The sequence below is a fragment of the Garra rufa genome, chromosome 11 (genome assembly GCF_049309525.1).
Source record: "Garra rufa chromosome 11, GarRuf1.0, whole genome shotgun sequence".
In the NCBI taxonomy this organism is placed as follows: domain Eukaryota; kingdom Metazoa; phylum Chordata; class Actinopteri; order Cypriniformes; family Cyprinidae; genus Garra; species Garra rufa.
In genome coordinates, this window is record NC_133371.1 from 8,174,011 (window position 1) to 8,190,832 (window position 16,822).

The 16,822-nt window shown below is 38.0% G+C and overlaps 1 protein-coding gene across 1 annotated transcript in view; it reads left to right on the forward strand.

Moving 5' to 3' along the window:
* The first annotated feature begins 9,562 nt into the window (after positions 1-9,562).
* Positions 9,563-16,822, forward strand: part of spon1a (spondin 1a) — a 20,687-nt gene continuing 13,427 nt past the window's right edge. The window contains exons 1-3 of the mRNA XM_073851107.1: positions 9,563-9,575; positions 10,014-10,102; positions 10,198-10,240. Of these exons, the coding sequence (XP_073707208.1) occupies positions 9,563-9,575; positions 10,014-10,102; positions 10,198-10,240 (145 nt within the window). The remainder of the gene's footprint in view (positions 9,576-10,013; positions 10,103-10,197; positions 10,241-16,822) is intronic.

A 16,822-nucleotide genomic window follows, 5' to 3' on the forward strand; every position in this document is an offset into this window, starting at 1 on the left:
TACATATCATGTATTGACACTCCACAAATCTCAGCATTGCTGATGAACTTGTCTCTCTCCTCTGCATCTCAGCACTAGCGCGTACTGCATGATTTCATGGATGCATTAATATTTAGTGTTTAAAATTCAGATTTCTACTGGGTATGCAGTAGTCAACATTCAAAGTGGATCAAAAAAGTTTATCAAAAGTTGTCCAAAGATAAGAATGGGTTTTCTTTTTGGTTTTAGGACAAATTTGATGAAAGGTTTTGATCCACTCCGAATGTTGACTACTGTATATCCATATTCTGCATGTGGTGTAATCAATACTGTATTTTCTTTGTTGTGAAATATGAATTCAAATAATCCTTCTGAAATGCTTAAATGTTGAAAAGTGTACCCGGGTATTAAACTGCTCATTGCAGATAATTGACCCTCACTGAATGTACATAAATGACATGTCTTTTTTTGTGTTGTTGTTGTTTTGTTTAATACAAATATTTAAATTTCAGAAAATTCCAAAAGAAAGAAAGAAACATCTTTTGAGCAGGGTTTTCACACCAGACGGAAAAGGCAACTGATTGTGGATTTGTGTTGATTTATTTTTTATTGTATCTTTGCACCACCTGCTGGTGACCTTTGCAGATGTTCATGATGATTTTGTTTAGATTTGAATTTTAGTTTTAGCTTTAAAGAGGGTTAATAAAATGAAAGCTAATTCAGCTTTTATGTATGTATGTATCTATTTATTTATTTCCCTTTGAGACAACTGTCAAATGCACTGCAAAAAAAAAAACTAACCCTAACCCTAACCCTAACTTAGATTTTTTTTGTCTTGTTTAAATATATAAGAATTCTTAAATCAAGAACGATTTTCTAGACGAGTAAAAAAAAAAAAAAAAACATTAAGTTATTCTAAATGAAACAAGCAAAATAATCGGCCAATGGGGTAAGAAAAATAATCTTGTTTTCTGTTTGAAATTAGTTTTTTTTTTTTTTTTTTTTGCTTACCCCATTGGCCGATTATTTTGCTTGTTCTAAGCAAAAACTCACTTAAATTTGACTATTTATATATTTATAATTTAATAAAAGAAATTTTTGATATTTTGGCTGGAAACAAGACAAAAAATAGTAAGAAAAGCAATTTTTCCAGTGTAAAATACACATTTACAGAATATACAGTCGTGGCCAAAAGTTTTGAGAATTACGTAAATATTGGAAATTGGAAAAGTTGCTGCTTAAGTTTTTATAATAGCAATTTGCATATACTCCAGAATGTTATAAAGAGTGATCAGATGAATTGCATAGTCCTTCTTTGCCATGAAAATTAACTTAATCCCGAAAAAACTGCATTTCATTGCTGTCATTAAAGGACCTGCTGAGATCATTTCAGTAATCGTCTTGTTAACTCAGGTGAGGATGTTGACGAGCACAAGACTGGAGATCATTATGTCAGGCTGATTGGGTTAGAATGGCAGACTTGACATGTTAAAAGGAGGGTGATGCTTGAAATCATTGTTCTTCCATTGTTAACCATGGTGACCTGCAAAGAAACGCGTGCAGCCATCATTGCAATGCATAAAAATGGCTTCACAGGCAAGGATATTGTGGCTACTAAGATTGCACCTAAATCAACAATTTATAGGATCATCAAGAACTTCAAGGAAAGAGGTTAAATTCTTGTTAAGAAGGCTTCAGGTCGTCCAAGAAAGTCCAGCAAGCACCAGGATGGTCTCCTAAAGAGGATTGAGCTGCGGGATCGGAGTGCCACCAGTGCAGAGCTTGCTCAGGAATGGCAGCAGGCAGGTGTGAGCGCATCTGAACACACAGTGAGGACAAGACTTTTGGAAGATGGCCTGGTGTCAAGAAGGGCAGCAAAGAAGCCACTTCTCTCCCAAAAAAAACATCAGGGACAGATTGATCTTCTGCAAACAGTATGGCGAATGGACTGCTGAGGACTGGGGCAAAGTCATATTCTCGGATGAAGTCTCTTTCCGATTGTTTGGGGTATCTGGAAAAAGGCTTGTCCGGAGAAGAAAAGGTGAGCGCTACCATCAGTCCTGTGTCATGCCAACAGTAAAGCATCCTGAGACCATTCATGTGTGGGGTTGCTTCTCATCCAAGGGAGTGGGCTCACTCACAATTTTGCCCAAAAACACAGCCATGAATAAAGAATGGCACCAAAACACCCTCCAACAGCAACTTCTTCCAACAATCCAACAACAGTTTGGTGAAGAACAATGCATTTTCCAGCACGATGGAGCACCGTGCCATAAGGCAAAAGTGATAACTAAGTGGCTCGGGGACCAAAACGTTGAAATTTTGGGTCCATGGCCTGGAAACTCCCCAGATCTTAATCCCATTGAGAACTTGTGGTCAATCCTCAAGAGGCGGGTGGACAAACAAAAACCCACTAATTCTGACAAACTCCAAGAAGTGATTATGAAAGAATGGGTTGCTATCAGTCAGGATTTGGCCCAGAAGTTGATTGAGATCATGCCCAGTCGAATTGCAGAGGTCCTGAAAAAGAAGGGCCAACACTGCAAATGCTGACTCTTTGCATAAATGTCATGTAATTGTCAATAAAAGCCTTTGAAACGTATGAAGTTGTAGCACCACACCAGCAGAGGGAGCCCTCACCTGAATACTGACTGGTACCACTCCCTCTGCTTCTTCTGCCTTCACTTCCTGTTTGGCGGCCATTAAAGCATGGCCAGGACCAAACAGACTTTGCGAAGTATTGCCAGTTTTACTGCCTTACCGAGCGTTTTTCTTGACTTGTTTTGATTATCACGTGTATGACTTATCGCCTGTTTCTCTGGTCTTCGCCATTTGGACTACCCCTTTGTTTGTTTGCTGGTTGGACTGATTACTGTGATTTTTTGACCATCTTGCCTGTGACCACGATTCTGATTTCTGCCTTACGATTTGGATTGCTGAACTGCTCACTCATTAAACTTCTGCAAATGGATTCCAACGCAGCCTCAACCTCAACCTCATTACAGAAGTGCTTGTAATTATATTTCAGTACATCACAGAAACAACTGAAACAAAGATCTAAAAGCAGTTTAGCAGCAAACTTTGTGAAAACTAATATTTGTGTCATTCTCAAAACTTTTGGCCACGACTGTATATAAAAATGTATAACACATTATAAATAAACGTAAGGTCAGAACCACCGTATGTGAAATTAAGAGATACAATTTTTTTTTTTGTCTCATACGATGCAAATGGATGCTTGAATGGAAAAATAACTACAGCATACTCACAAATCAGCAGCGGAGGCTGTCAGAAATACCCCACATCTCAAGTAACAATGGTGTCACATTGTGTTAACATGAACTGAATTAGCATATTCTCAGTGTCATGTTTGGAGACCAGCATGCCGGAAACCAGAGGCGCCGTGACGGGTCTGTCATGACATCCATATTAAATCTGTGATGTATTGCAAGAACTCTGTGCTTCTAGCCCTCGCTGATATAAACAGGATGGTGTGTGTTTCTTTTCCCCGATGTTGCAAATCATACTGGAACATCCTATTACTTTTGATGGACTCTGCAATATTACAGTGTTTTATAGGCAGCGTGTATGGTTTCGATGGCAGTAGAATGTGAATTAGCTTTGCTCGTCCTGTTTTCCATTAGAATATGCGTGTGCTTCACATCCACCTTTCAGTGATAGTAAAATCAACTTCATTATGAATTACAATAGTTGTTGCCAATAACAGCATAGTCTATATGTGACTCTAGATGTTCTGGGGACTTTAGACTGAAGTTTGCTCCAAGTTGTCAATAATCAACTTTCACATTGTTACAGATGTGCATGACCTCTGAGAACAGAATTGAGCAAGAGTGATAAATTGTATAAATGTGCGTGAATACCATATCATTTTTATTCGTATTTCAGTGTAAAATAGGTATGTTTACTTGCAATAACATTCGTCAGTCTGAATGAATCCATTCTAACTCCAGAAGTGCTATCTGACTGTGATCTGCTTGGGAGTTTATTAGCTTTAAGTCACCCAATGCAATGTGAGGATCTTTGAGTACTAAAATTTCCTATAGTTGAACAGATTATCACCCATTTTAATAGGATTGAAATTTAGTTTGAATGAGCCATCAACCCAATTAGAAATGGATTGAGTTCATGTAAATGAAAAAAAAAAAAAGATATCAGGCTGATCACATCTCCAGATTTTTAATGAAAGCATGCATTAACAACTTTTTTTCAGCTAGAACAGTCTTCCAAAACTTGTTCAACTTTTCAAACTTGTTCTGGAGACCTACCACCATTTGGGATGTGTGACATCCTGTCTACTGAGGTGTCTTTATCTAATCATTTTTGAAGCCAGCATAAATGCACAGTATCCTGCACTGCCTATGACATCTCATTATTCTGTGCATTCGATTCCATGGCAGTTGAGTTAAAAAAAAACAAAAAAATAAATCAAAATCACTTTGTGTGTAAATGTATGTTTTTAAATGACACATAAGCATTAATGTACATTGTGCAAGATTCTAAAGGTCAAACGTTAATATTATTTGTGATTGTTTGACAACTGAAAATACAACAAAAAAACTATTCCTAATGTCATGTCATGACCCTTTCAAAGTTCTTCCTCTGACAGTAACAGCTGAGATGCTCTTTTGTTTTCTTAACCTTCTAGCCAGTAAGTGTTTAGTTGGCTGTCAGAATGCACTTAGCTCTCTGAGTTAAATGGTTCGTCCTCCCCAGAGAGGTGGTGTATGGATGCTTCCTTTATTGTTGTAGATAAATGCCTTCAAAGTCCCACGTCTGGGGCCTAAATGTCACCGTTCGTAGTTTCTCCATCACACGAGTAGTGGACAGAAACAAGACTACTACCACTCATAACCTGCCATTAATATTTCATTCAGTTACTATCCCTGCTTAAAAATCCAGCAAGCTGGTCTAAGCTGGTTTATGCTGGTATAGTGTTGGTCTAGCTAGTGGACCAGCATATTCATGCTGTTCTCAAGCAAAATGCAGCTGGTGATGCTGGTTCATCAGCATGGTTGAGTGTCAGTAGGCCAGCTGACTGTATACTAGTGTTTTAAGGACAAACATAGTTTTTGCTTGCGTATTTATCTATTTAACAAATTAATGATGCAACAGAAAAACATGATTTATTGAATTTGGGGCAGTTGTGGACTTTTGGAACTTGTGTGGTAAGTACTTGTGTCGCTGCAGTATAACATTTAACAGAGCACATGCGATCACAATAGTGAGACTAAAATGCCGCTGATTCAAAATGGCAGACTCAACAAACCGCATATTAAAAGCGGCTAGAGCTCCGTAATTAAATATATTTCCTCCATGTCCGAGCTATTGAGATGAGCAGCTCTGTGAAACAGCCAATCAGAGCAGAGCCCCTCATTAATATTCATGGACCTTCCAAATAAGGCAATAACAGAGCATTTCATTCTAGGGACAGATCCTAGGGTTGTAAATGGACTTGTAAAACCGTGTAGATATCAGAGAACAATTTAAAATATTGTTTCAATGCATTCTATGGCACCTTTAAATACGTTCATACTTACGAAGTCACATATGTCCAAATCCAGCTGTCAGTCACTGACTTCAACTGCTGAAATAGAGTTAATTCAACCAAAGTCAATAGCCAATTGCCCACTAAAAGGAACACTAAATACCATAATGCATTATAAATGCTCAGCTTACTCCCGCTTAGCAGTTTAATGTGTTGTTGTCCCTGATATTCGAAAAACAACTGCACTGCTGTTCATGTGGTGTTTATCAACACAACCTTTTGCAATATTGGCTTTTATGAAGCAACAATAAATACTGGACTGAATTTCTTGGAGAAAAAAAATGACATCAGTTGGGTTTGATGCATGTTCTGCAAGCAGTGATAGACACTACATTCAGTAAAGAGCTACAATTTGAATAGTAAATGTACTAGTGCTGTCCTTTCACTTCTCAAACAGGAGACTTCAAAGTTATCTCCCCATACCCTGCCCTTTCTTATTCTCATTTGTATCTTCTTTGTAACGTTGATTGTCTTCATGCCACTTTGTTATTGATTTTTTAATACCATATTGCAGGGGCCTGATGTGGCACTTTTCCAAGTGCCTCCTGCCAAGGCATGGGAGAATTAAATGCTCATCTTGTGGCTTGTAAATGATTTAAGATGTTTTCAGTAATGCTGGCCGATAAACCTGGATGATCACACAGTTGACGTCAGGAAAGGTTCACCCTTTTCCCCTCTTACAACAAATAACAAGTAAAGACAACTTAGTGTTCTGTGTCCAGCACTGTAATGGTATTGACGCCAAAAATATTGACACAAAATGTCATTCTTTTAATGAATTCTAAGAAACCACAGCATCCTGCGTCCTCTGGAATTTAAGTCTTAATTTATAGTGAGTAAATGCATATATGCAATCATTATAAACCTTCCCATAAGGAGCTTCCAATTAGAGGCAGGGTTTAGTTTGAGCTACTCATCAAAGGTGTCATTAAGGATTAAAATGAGCTGACTGTTAAAGCTGTTTCCTAAGAGATATATGTTCACCACCTTATCCAATTAAAGTGATACATAGTATATCCATTCACACTTGAGAACAGGGATGTGGTGAATACATCATATGCATACAGCACAGGGCTGCTAATGCAGTATGATTCAAGGACTTAAAGCAATAGTTTGCCCAAAATTGGAAATTCTCTCACCATTCTGTGGCATTTTGAATGGTTCCCTCATCTAACACACCTGATCAAGTCATCAGCTTATTAGTAGATACTGCAAGACTTGAATTGGGTGTTTCTGATATTGTATATAGATGTATATCCTCGACATTAGCAGACTAGCAGATAGTTGTTGAGACGCTGCAGAGAAAACAATGTGAGTAGTAGTTCCAAAACCTGAAGTGGATTAATAGAGTAGGAGCCTTCAGCCTTGTATATACCAGTGCCTAAAAGTCCCGGAAAATGTGTACCAGACTACTAAAAAAAAAGAGTCGTGAGCACAATTAAACCTGCTGTGGATGCCTTTTTGACTTGACTATTTTGATAGAATATTTTTTTTTTCTTTCTTTCCTTTATATTTTGACCATTTAAACTATATGTCCTAGGGGATTGTTTTCTATTTTAACTATTTTTGCTGGGGATTGTTTACTGTTTGGATTACTGCTTGCCTTTCAAACTATTCTGTAGCCGAAACCTAAACAAAGTGAGTGGCAAATCTAAAATAAAGCCTCTTTCTCAATGGTGGAGAAGTTGGTTTGGCACAAATTAAACTTCTGTGGAATATGAATAAACTTGACTGGCATCTACTTAAAGTTGGAGAAGCTGGTAAAACAGGAGATGACGTGAGCAATCGTTTAACATTCTCAAAAGCATGTTCACATTTAGGAGCCCACACAAATTTTGCCTTTGTTTTCAACAAATCATTAAGCGGAGCTACAACAGAAGACAAATTTGGGCAGAAACGCCTGTAATACCCAATCAATTCACATTTAGCCTAAGGAGTTGAAAAGTTGTCAATTGCTATAACTTTAGCACGGTGTCCAAGAACTGATTTGGACTGAAACCCAGACTCTCCTGTATAACCTCCTGGGCAGCCAGCAACAACCATGGCAAACCTACCATCTCCCTTTACCTCTCTGCAATAGGCTCATAACAAAGTCTGATGTAAACGCTCTCTAGCGCCCTGACTTTCAGCCTGGTATGCACTTGACCTGTTATGTCTAATACCCAGCTGTCATAACACCTCTTGAAATACTTTAGAGGTACAAATTTGTCCCTGATCACTTTGAACAACTTGTGAAATTCCAAAAATAGATATAAGCTGTGACAATACAGTACCTTTACAACAGATTGGGTGGTAATTGAATGCAAAGGAACAGCTGCAAAATATAGAGAACTCTGACACATGACTGTCAGTAGATACACATTCCCAGACTTTGAAGGGGGTAGCGGCCCCATACAATCCACTAGATGATGTTGAAAAGGCTGTTCCATAGCAGGTGTGGGATATAAGGGCACAGGCTTCAGGGTTTGGTTTGGTTTACCAGTCAACTGACAGGTTGGGCATGTCTACTGACATACATCACTGAATCTAATCTGAAGCCAGTAAAATACTGCAGTATGCTAGTAGTAGTAGTAGTAGTTCTTAGTAGTGGCTCTTTACTACCACTTCAGACTTTGGATGAGTTTGACAGTGGGCAACCCTCTCTTACATGGTAAGAGAGGGTTGCCTCTCTTGATGGTGATTTTGCTTGCTTTGATTGTGACAGCCTACTGTCCACTTCCCTCTTTAATTCCCCATAACATTTGGAGATATACGCTGTGTGATCAAAGGCTTGCTTGTTTACCTTCTCACCAGTCTGGATGATTCCCCAGCTACACTTAAGTTGTAGGTAGCAGTGATTGCTGCTAAACATGCACCAATTGATGGTTTTTCTTTTGGGTCCCCTGTTTTATGAATAGGACAAGATGGCTGAGACTCTTCTGTCCTGCTCATATTCCTTTCTTGACTTACAGTATCTTTAAAGGGTTTACAAAACCTTGTTTCGAATCACTGGATTTAGCTCCAGGAAGAATTCTGACTCTAATGAACACAAAGGATGTCGTATTCAATGAAGGATTTGTTTTCTCTTGCGTAGGAGGCATGTGGGTTATCTTGGCTCTTGACCTTCAAGTTCACTCTGTTAGAGGTGTTTCATCTTTGCAGGCATTATCTAAATGTATTGTCTATATATGTCTTTGGAAGATATTTGTATACAGACAGGTTGGGCCTCTCTGCACACTTTTATAGAAATGTTGTAGAAAGTAATCAATGGTATGTCCGTTTGAGTCACTGGTGACATGCCCTAGTGCCATCAGCCAATGAATTGGCATGATTCAACACAGGCTTCAGACAATCATTACACCTGCTGGAGTTAGGAGCTAGAGTGGCTGATGCATCATCTTATTTCATTCTCAAGTAATCAATGTTACATACGTAACTAAAGCCTGGAATACACTACACAACTTTTAAAATCTGAACAGATTTTTAAAACACGAGGCATAATACACTTAAATTGACTTTGTAAATAGTGACAAAGGAAAACTGTTACATGACTGAGGATCATACACTAACAGACTGTAAAAATTTGCGGAGAAATGTGCACTTTGTTGAAAATGAAAACAATATGTGTTCTAAAATTGGCTGAAAATATCAAACACCCTTGATATACTCCGATTAGGTGGAATCAGAGTCTGAATCTACAAAATCGGAGTCTGTGCCCATCATACATTATGCGATTATTCTGTGGAATCAGTCAACTCAAATGTGCAGGCTAGCACTGGCTTTCGGCAACTAGCTGCTCCAGACTGTAAATCAGCAGAAAATCAGGGCAAAAGTCATGTAGTGTATTCCAGGATTAAGACGTATTCTGCGAACAGCCCTAAATAGTTGACTATCCTGATATGTGGACTTGGGGAGATTTTTTATTTATTTATTTTTTACTGTTTTGGGCTTATGTCAACTAAAGTAAAAGTGTAAGTGCAGACATTTTGTGTTTCCGCTTTTGAGGCCTACCTTTGTATTATTATGATCCACAAAGAAATGGCTTGTTCAGGTAAGGCCTATTCTCAATCCAGCAAAAAAAGCAAGGTCTAAACACTAAAATAAATAAATAAAGATTTGCTGAGATGAAGGAGCTACGCAGAACCCTGACTTGAACACTATCTGTGACTGTTAGCTGGGTCTCATTGCCAAAAATCAGTGGCTACCCCCAGTAGCGCTCCTGAGGCTGAATGAAAGCAAAGTTTCCCTGCAGCAAAGTTTCAGTTTCTGAAAGAAAGCAATCTCAAACGAGTGGAGGCAAAGAGAGGACTGATGATTCATGATTTAATGGATTCATGCTCATGATCCTGTAAGGAGAAATGAGTCTCATTCATGAAACATGACCAGAATTAATTCATCCTTGTCAACCGTTGCTAACCCTGCTAACAAGTCATAGTTCTTCTATGGATTTGGACATCTCAGTTGCTTCTGTCTCTTCTTGTAATTCCAGAACGACAGTGTGGTGGTGATATCAGAGCACTGTGTGCCATTAAATCTGTTGTGCTGAACTTCTCTGGGTTATTACCTTACTCGCAAAAGGTATGTTTCAGAAATCCAAATTTATATATCATACTGGCACAGTAAAAAAAGGCTGCACATAACTAATTAATAAATTAGTTTGTATACTTTGTAAGGTCCACAAATTAGCCCAACAGAGGTATCCAATGGTGGATGAAGGTTTCCTGCGTGTACAGTCTTTTCATCACTCAGCGTTATTAAATTTAACACAGTCTATAACACAGTCTAACTTAAAGTTCTTGTCATATTGTATTACCACTTTCTAAACTATAGTGAATAAACTGTGATAATGTGAGAAATAAATACATTTTGGTTTGACTGTATATTTATTTTCTATTATTTCCCCCCAAATTGTCTGTACTCTTCATATACCACCACTTAGGAGCCCAGTTTCTTTATGTGATGTCTCAGGATACTTAGAAGTATTACCATTTTGATCTGGAAATGTAATATCTTCTCCATTTTCTGTACCTCCGCACTCCATATTATCTGCAATCTTGCTGGAATCCCTTTGTGGTTGTGTCCACAGACAGCCTCTAAAAGAGGATTTCTAATCATTCATCCAGCATGAGTGAACATAATGATGAGGCTCTCTTTCTCTGCTGTGCAGAGATGAATCATATGTTCCCTAAATTAAATCAAATGGATTTTTAAATGACTCAGGCCAGGACTGCAGATGCTCTCAAAAGAGGTTAGCAGTTCAGAGTGCATTGTAGTGTTCAGTTGTGGCGAAGGCAAGACTTGGTGCTTGGTGTCCTGGCAGGAAAAAAGGCGAATTAGAAAGAAGAACCTCTGGCCACAGCAAGCAGAGGCATTTCTGAGCCAGACTCCACTCTAAGGGCCAGATTTACTAACAGCTTGCACCAACGCAAACCCTGTTTTAACATTTAAAAAAATACTGTAAGGATTTACTTAAGATGCACAGTCAAAAATGGGAGGCGAGTATCTGAGTTAATCATGCAACATGACTAATTTTAATTTAGGTTTGTGGTCATAAATGTATTGGTAATTGTGTTGTCATTTACTGTCACGAAAAAAGCATGTCTTTAATCAGATGCTAATTTTGCGCTGCTCTTGGTAGATTGCGTTGATCATTTTGGAAATGCGCTGGCTACGTCTGTGTTCTTTATTTTATGCAAACCTCAGTTAATGGCTTTCTTTATTTTTTCTTTATGCTAAATGATTGATTGCAATGCTAATTATTGTCTGTGGAATGCTGGGTCTCATTCACTAGGGTTGCATATGCACAAATTTGTGTGTAAAATCCATAAAATCCATTTAGAGTACTCCAGATTCACTAAGATTAGGATGAGGTTAGGAACAAATTCATGTGCACACACACGTGTTGTGAATTAGATGGAACGTTTTCATGAGATGTGAATTTAAATCTGAATAATTTACACATGTATTAGTGAAAAAGGCTAAATGTGCTTATACACACTGGCCAGTCTCTGTGATGCTGTATGAACTGAGTAGTTCGTAAACAGGAGCAATGCCAGATTGGTTATTTAGTATGTTCACATGTAGATAGGGTATGAATGAAAGAAACTGCAGTTGCATTTTGTGTGTTTGAAAGTTTCTTGGTTAAACAACTTAGTAGAAAGACTGTGCTGCTCCACTATGATGATTGATCTTCACCATCTGATCTTTTCAGACCATCTAAAACCCATCTAAAAAGTTTCCTCATCATCACCAAAGATGCACCTAACCCTTTTCTATTGTTGATAGATTTGTTTTAGAACATAAATATGAAGAACAAGACAGCTAATAGCTAATACTGACAGATTACAAATTACAAAGAGCCAACCCAGTTTAAATAATAAGAATAATCTCTAATAGACCTTGAAAATTATAATCAAGCAACAAGAGGCAAAACTTCATGCAAATGTGGTTGATTTTATGCAACAGACAGCTGTGATTACAGCTGCCAAGAGCCTTTAGGAGATGCTTTCAGAGTATTCAGTAAACGCAATTTTATGAAGGAATGATGAATTAGAGCCTATTTTTCTCTTTTCTTGTTGGAGCAAGTGCTTAGTATGGATATATCCAGTGCCTGTTGTGTAATGCTTGCCCACTAACAGATGGCTTTTCATAAAAACATGCAAGAGCTTAGTATCATGATGGGTTTACATGTTTTATGGGGACATTCCATAGGCGTAATGGTTTTCATACTGTACAAACCATACTTTCTATGGCCCTACACCTACCCTACACCTAAACCTAGCTCTCACAGGAGATTGTGCATACTTTTACTTCATAAAAAAAACTCATTGTGCATGATTTATAAGCCTGTTTCCTCATGGGGACCTGAGAAATGTCCCCACAAGGTCAAAATCTACTGGTATTCCTATCCTTGTGGGGACATTTGGTCCCCACAACGTGATGAATACCAGGTACACACACACACACACACACACACACACTATGTATTTTTCATTAAAAAAAAAGAAAAAAAAAAAGAAATCAGTCATTCTGGCTTTGTGTTGCATAATTAATAGCTTGTTATTCTCTATGACTTAAAAGCAAATAAAGTTTGTGAAGAGACTAATTAAAAATGCACTGCATTATGGTTTTGTTCCTCATTAAGTCGACATTGTGCATAATGTACCATGTGGTGTAGCATCCCATGGATTATACCTAATGCTACTGTTGTTCTGCACTATGCATCTGTTTAAATGTGTGTAAAAGGAAGCCAGCGAATACAGAGAATGACATTCTATCTCAATGTATTTAACAACAGAAGTGTGCACTGCACCTCATGTCACATTAGTGCCACCAACTCATTTTTTTTTTACAAACGCCTTCTAATAGATCTTTGTAGAGAGAAATGAGTGTTCAGTGAGTCATACTGATGTTTGTCTTGGTGTTTAGCTTTGTCATTATGTACATTTTCCGTTAGTTCAACTCACATCCTATATCCAGATATATTGATGTCAAAGCCTTTAGGCTCCAAGTTTTCAATGTGCAAATGCTGTCAAATGGAATATTTCACACAAACCTTTATGGTGCCAGCAGCTTCTGGTGCTGCACGGAAGAAAATAATACATCATAAAAAAATAAACATTTACATAGTCTTGTAATCAATATATTTTGTGTTCCAAGAAGACTAAATTAAATCATGCGAGTCTGAAATGATATGGAAGTGTGTAAATGATGACAGATGATCAATCTCTCTTTGCTAGTCAGGGATGTGAGAGTGTTGTCGGTCAGCTTCACAGGGAGAATATTCTGAAGGAAAAAGTAGATTATCTTCTTTCAACAAAAATATCACCAGGGCTCAGATTTAGGGTAACTGCCCTTCCCACAGTGACCAATAAAGTTAGCTCAACCTCAACTGGGTTATGTTTCCCACACAAGGACATAACTCGCAGCTTAACCGAGTATGCTTAATGCATCATTAGAGTCACAAAGCTTAGGCTGCAGACTTGTTGCCTTACTGCCTGACTTTGCAGGCAGCGTATGAAGGCACCTTAGAAAACTGAGAAACTTACAGACAGGTGTGTTAGAACTGAAGTGTATTTAAAGGATTAGTTCACTTTCAGAACAAAAATGTACAGATAATGTTGAGTTTGTCATTCAAGATGTTCATGTCTTTCTTTCTTCAGTCGTAAAGAAATTCTTTTTTAAGAAAAACATTTGAGGATTTCTCTCCATATAGTGACTTCTATGGTGCCCTGAGTTTGAACTTCCAAAATGCAGTTTAAATGCAGCTTCAAAGGACTCTAAATTTCTAATCTAATTATCTAAATCTAATTTTCTTTAATTTTCTGCAAAATCGTCCTACATCGCTGCAGAAGTACCGACCCAGTGTTTACAAAGTGAACATATAAAGAAGATCAAACAGGTAACATGATCAAAAAGGTAAAACAGTGATGTAGGATGATTTTGAAGTTGAAGATGAAAACGAGAAGGGAGTTTTTCGACATACCCTAACTGTATTAACCCAGATCACACAGACTGCGCATCACAGAGACGAGACTAGATGATCATTTGAGGTTAAAAAGTATATAAATTGTCTTTTTTTTTTTTTTTTTTCAAAAATAACCAATTGTTTCTCTAAATAAGACCCTTCTTCCTCGGCTGGGATCGTTTAGAGCTCTTTGAAGCTGTGTTCAAACTGCATTTTGGAAGTTCAAACTCAGGGCACCATAGAAGTCCACTATATGGAGAGAAATCCTCAAATGTTTTCCACAAAAAAAACAATTTCTTTACGATTGAAGAAAGTAGTGAGTAAATTATCTGTAAATTTTTGTTCTGAAAGTGAAGTAATCCTAAAATAATAAACAATATAGATTGTACTGCATGTTAGTTTGCTTGTCATGTCCAAGAGCATGATCTATTTAAGTCCATACTGTATGTCATACCAACAAGAAACTATGTTTATAACCACAGATTGAGAGATGAGACAAGTTGAACTATGTTGCTAACAATGTTAATTGCGACCATATTATCCTTTAAATATTCTGACCAGATATAAACCCATAACCCAAAGCATTCAGTCAGACTGGAACTGACCTGTAATAACAAAAACAGTTCTGTAACATTTAACTTATAAAGAACCAAGGAAAACCTAATCTAGTGATGCTCCTTCAGGAAAAGCAATTGTGTTCTGCTTTCGAATCGGTGTGTAAGAGAGCTGGAGCTGTACTGCATGTCAGACTCAAAGCGTGAAACAAAGTGTCATGTCGCTGTATTATGAGGAGCGATGGCCTTTAACCCTCACAGTAAACCTGATTCCCTTGCCAGTCTTTAGTGATGCCCTTCCCATGAACTCCTGATATGATTCGAGTAGAGCTGCACACACACACACACACACACACACACACACACACACACACACACACACTCTGCTGGTCTGTGTGCCGTCAGCCATTGATTAAATATTTATACTGCTTTTATGAGACTCTGATGCGATCACTCCATCAGCAGGAAGAAAGGAAAGCTTCATTCATCACTTCCTGTCAAGACAAATGAGGGATGACTTGAGAAAAAGAGAGGAACACTGCAAAAAAAAAAAAAAAAAAAAAAAAAAAATGTTGTAACTCTTAATATTTTTTCTCTCTTTTTCTCATAAAAAAAGGCAGCCGTGGCCTAATGGTGAGGGAGTTGGGCTTGTAACCCAAAGGTTGCCGTTCGATTCCCACACCGAAGGTGAGGATTGTGAATGAACAGCGCTCTTTCCACCTTCAATACCATGACTGAAGTGCCCTTGAGCAAGGCACTGAACCCCCAGTTGCTCCCCGGGCGCAGGCTGCCCACTGCTCCGGTGTGTGTGTGTGTGTGTGTGTGTGTGTGTGTGTGTATGTGTGTGTGTGTGTGTGTGTGTGTGTGTGTGTGTGTGTGTGTGTGTGTATGTGTGTACCTGGTATTCATCACGTTATGGGGACCAAATGTCCCCATAAGGATAGGAATACCAGTAGATTTTGACCTTGTGGGGACATTTCTCAGGTCCCCATGAGGAAACAGGCTTATAAATCATGCACAATGAGTTTTTTTGATGAAGTAAAAGTTTGCACAATCTCCTGATCTCCTGTGAGGGCTAGGTTTAGGTGTAGGGTAGGTGTAGGGCGATAGAAAGTACGGTTTGTACAGTATAAAAACCATTACGCCTATGGAATGTCCCCATAAAACATGTAAACCCAACATGTGTGTGTGTGTGTGTGTTCACTTCTCACTGCTGTGTGTGTGCACTTGGATGGGTTAAATGCAGAGGACCAATTTCAAGTATAGGTGACCATACTTGACAATATGTCACGAAAGAAAGAAGAAAAGCAAGATCAATTTGCTTGAAAAGAAAAAAAAAATATATATATATATTAGGGGTGGGCATAGATTAATTTTTTTAATCTAGATTAATCTAGATTAAATCTTGGAATTAATCTAGATTAATCTAGATTAAAATGGCTAATTTGAATTCTGCTGAAGGCATTCAGAATATGTGTGCTACCCAAATAATGACTAAAAGTAAGTCTTTGAGAATGGATCATAAAGCTCATAAAGCTGTTCTATGATAATTTGTTGATGAAAATAAATTATGTTCAATTAGATGTACTTGTGTTTACTAACTAACTAACAATGAAATTATTTTTTCTACCTATTAGATTGTGTTTTTTTTTAACGTCAACACCTACCCAGCCCATTACATGTTACACCGTACTTTTATTTTGACAGGTTGCCGTGACGTTTCTGTGTCATACAGTATGATATGATGCTCGTTTTCTCAAATGAAACGGTAAAAGTGACACTCACAGCAGTTTGGGAGATTAAGTTTAATCTAAAAAAGCCAAAAATTACCGGGAGCGTCACGTGTGTTTCAGTATGAGTGTAGTAAAAGCTCGTCTCCGCCATGCATACATACAGCTAGGCAAACGGAACATTTCAGATTCATATTAAAACGGTCTTTTTGCATTTCAGGTTTCACATACACTAGTCCATATCGCGATTTGAATTAAGTGACTGACCAACATTAGATTTATGAATCCAAAAAACGACGAATTTACGTGGCATTTCGCTATAGTAGATTCGGTTTTCATGAATGGAGGACGACGCGATCCTGTCTGTGTTTTGGCGGAGGAGACAACGCGTGACCATATTCGGTATACATTAGCGTTAAACTATCAAGGTGAAAGTCATCATAGCTTGCGTAGTTTAGACCCAGCTCCCAACCCAAATATGAGAATAGATTAACGGCGATATTTTTTTTATCGCACGATAAGAGTTTCGCGTTAACGCAGCACGTTA